The sequence below is a fragment of the Setaria viridis genome, chromosome 3 (assembly GCF_005286985.2).
Source record: "Setaria viridis chromosome 3, Setaria_viridis_v4.0, whole genome shotgun sequence".
In the NCBI taxonomy this organism is placed as follows: domain Eukaryota; kingdom Viridiplantae; phylum Streptophyta; class Magnoliopsida; order Poales; family Poaceae; genus Setaria; species Setaria viridis.
The window spans coordinates 25591604-25594591 of NC_048265.2; the positions used below are offsets into that span (position 1 = coordinate 25591604).

Consider the following 2988-nt stretch of genomic DNA (forward strand, 5'->3'; position numbering starts at 1 on the left):
TTTAGTACAAATGGAAGTGGCGGGAGAAGTGCGGCAAAAAAAAAGCTGCAAAAAAGTACGCCGTTTAGCTTCTAGTTTCAGTTTATTTTGGTCATAAGCTGGATTTAAGCTGTTCCAAGTAGGGTCACTATCAAGGTCAAGATTACTGATTCCTGGGATTGAATGACATTCCCGTAGCTACAAAGCAAGAATTGACTTGTTCGAAACTTGAATACGAAGTATACATCTTAAAAGGCGATAGAGAAAGCATGGAGACAAAGCAGCTCTCTGCTCACACGGTGACGCGGACATGCAGATCTGTATAAGACACATTATTTGGCTTCAGCATGAACAAATCGATCACCATCTGTTTTGAGTGCATCCTACTACAAACACTGCTACACATATTGTTCATATACCATGTCATATAACGTACAATGACAAAGCCCCCCTGGTAATTTTTCTCAAGGTAAGTGTAGAAGACGACGCCGAGACGGACATAGTAGAAGCACCCACACACTACCCTGAGAAATCAGAAATGTCATCAAGAACACCGGGAGATGCGAACCCTAATCAAGAAGCGGTGGTACCTTGCCCTCCGACCACTGACGCCAGCAGCCCGTGCAGCCTCCCGGTACCCCCGCCGGAGTGCCGCGTCCGGAAGCACAGCGTGGATGTCGGCGACGACGCCGCGCCGCCGTCATCTTCGTCATCTCCCCTCGAGTTCGACGAGAAGGACGAGCGCGGGCTCGCCAGCAGCCTGCTCCGGCTCCGGGTGCACTGCACCTGCGCGCCCTCCTTGGACGTTGGCGCCGCCGCAGACGGTGACCGTGACGGCATGGTGTGGCTCCGGCGCAGCTTGGGGAGGATGCTCTGGACGAAGCTCGCCGGCTTGGAGGAAGACAAGAGCTTCTTGGAGGATTGGGACTTGGAGAACTTGGTCTTGGCGGCGCCCTTGTTGCTGTAGTAGGACGGCGGCGGGGTGAGCGGCGGGAGGGTGGTGTCGGAGATGGAGTTCTTGGGCGTGCCCGGCGCCGACTCCCACATGAAGGGCACGGAGCCCGCGGAGGCGACGCCGTAGTAGACGCGGAAGGAGGGGTTGGAGACGGAGGAGGGGTCCTTGGAGAGCAGGCGGCTGGCCATGGTGGCCCGCTCCTCCTGCATGGCGGCACGGAGCGTCTTCTGGCTCGAGCTCTTGGGGAGCATCCGCGTCCTGTCTTCCTTCTTGTCCAGCATTGTCCTTTTTGGCTGTTCTTGAGAGATCGATGAAGTTTGTTTGACTAAAGTGAGAGCTTGGGGGTTTGGAAATGGAGGGACGGGGTGGGAAATTGTAGCTAGAGGATGTACAAATGTGGCTTTGAAGTTTGTAGGGAGAGAGGGATGTCAGCAGCTAATGGCTAGCCAGGGAGAGATGTACTAGAGATACAGGGGTGGGTTATTGAGAGCCCTAGTGGTCAGGGAGGCAGGCAATGTGGACCTGAGCAAAGGGCACATGAACCCATTAGGCTTGTCTCTGACTTTGGGGTTTCATAATCAAGCAATCAAATCTCACTTATTAAGTGTATATTTTATTCGTGGAGATGATGGATCATTTTATGACAAAAATTATAGATAGGTCCACATATTCAAACATAACAGTAAGTTGCACGCTATTGCCACTACATATATAGGTTCTTTTTCATACTTATCTAAGCTTGCATACAATGTACTGAAAGTAGTGTTTTGTAACGAATTCCCAATGGTTATACATACTCTGATCTTTCCTCGTTTTCTAGAGTTAGGAAAACCCAAGAGCCCCATGGTGATTTTTCACTGCTAATTTTTGTAGGGTCTGTTAGCAAAAAGATATATTTCAAAGGAAGTCTAAGAATATTTTTCTTAAAAATAAAAAATAACTGCACTATTTTTTTAGAAGAAAAAAACTATATTAGTTTCACACGAGTAAGCTAAGTTTTTTTTGGTAGTTTGACCCTGCCCTTTCTACATGCCTGATGTACATGACTTCAAACAGAGAGGTGTACATGATTCTTGAGAGGTTGGGATTGCACAACTAGTACAGGCACCAAATTAGATTTCAACCTCAACCTCTCAAGAATTTTGCTTTCTGGTCTAATTAAGCAAAATTCTATTTTCCTCTCATCCCAGGACCAAGACCAAAGTAATTGTCTGCACATGCTTGCCTTGGCAACATAATCAAACCGTCAAATTAAACCTTGCCCACGTTCATATGTTCCCTTCGTTAGCTGTAGGGAGATAAATCTAATGAACTACAACTGGCTAGACAGTTAGCTCAACATGTACACGATAGAATTTGAGCTGGATGCACATAAAAAATACACCAGAAATATACCGTACAATTTTTTAAGAGCTGATAATTGTAAATTAGTGGTTGTTTAACTACTGTTATGTACATAATGTATGTATAATGTCATACAAAGATGATTTAGTTAAGTTGGTGGAATTTGACTTGCCATTTTAAAATTAAAAGGACGTGGGCTCACAGTTATTAGATTCTAGTGCAAGATCTTGTGAGAGGTAGCCAGACCTAACCATTGAGTTGGGTTCTATAACATATATTATTGTATAGCTCTAGTTAAAATGGAGATATGTATCAATCTAATTTCCACGTAAAGGGGCTCTTTAGCTCCGGTTGGTAACTGGAGTACCTAAGAATTCTAGTGCTGTTTTTTTATCTGTAAAATATGGTAGAACAGTTAGTTGTGTGCTACATTCGTCTCAGATCTGATAAAATTACACGGGTAATTTGTTTTTTGTTCTTTCACTACTGGAAAACTGAGTATTGGTCCTGACTCATAGACTGGTTGGTTTTTGACCCTGTACTAATGGGAGCATCAGTACTAGGTCTACCCAGGAGCCCCCGTGACCTCCTTTAGTACCGGGTGGGAGTTCCACCCGGTACTAAAAGTCACCCATTAGTACCGGGTGGAGCTTCCACCAAGTACTCTCAAGCACATTAGTACCGGGTGGAGGCTCCACCCGGTACTAATG

At 45.9% G+C, this 2988-nt stretch overlaps 1 protein-coding gene across 1 annotated transcript; it reads right to left on the minus strand.

Annotated features, from left to right (window-relative positions):
• Positions 1-290: 290 nt before the first annotated feature.
• On the minus strand, positions 291-1477 carry LOC117847633 (uncharacterized). Its single transcript, XM_034728873.2, has 2 exons — positions 570-1477; positions 291-503 (listed from the first exon to the last, which is right to left on the minus strand). Exons 1-2 carry the CDS (start codon positions 1213-1215, stop codon positions 499-501), a joined length of 651 nt encoding a protein of 216 aa, XP_034584764.1. The 5' UTR covers positions 1216-1477; the 3' UTR covers positions 291-498.
• Positions 1478-2988: the final 1511 nt, after the last annotated feature.

Excerpts from the sequence above, each read along its gene's own strand:
- LOC117847633 (XM_034728873.2), bottom strand. The coding sequence starts at position 1,215 with ATGCTGGACAAGAAGGAAGACAGGACGCGGATGCTCCCCAAGAGCTCG.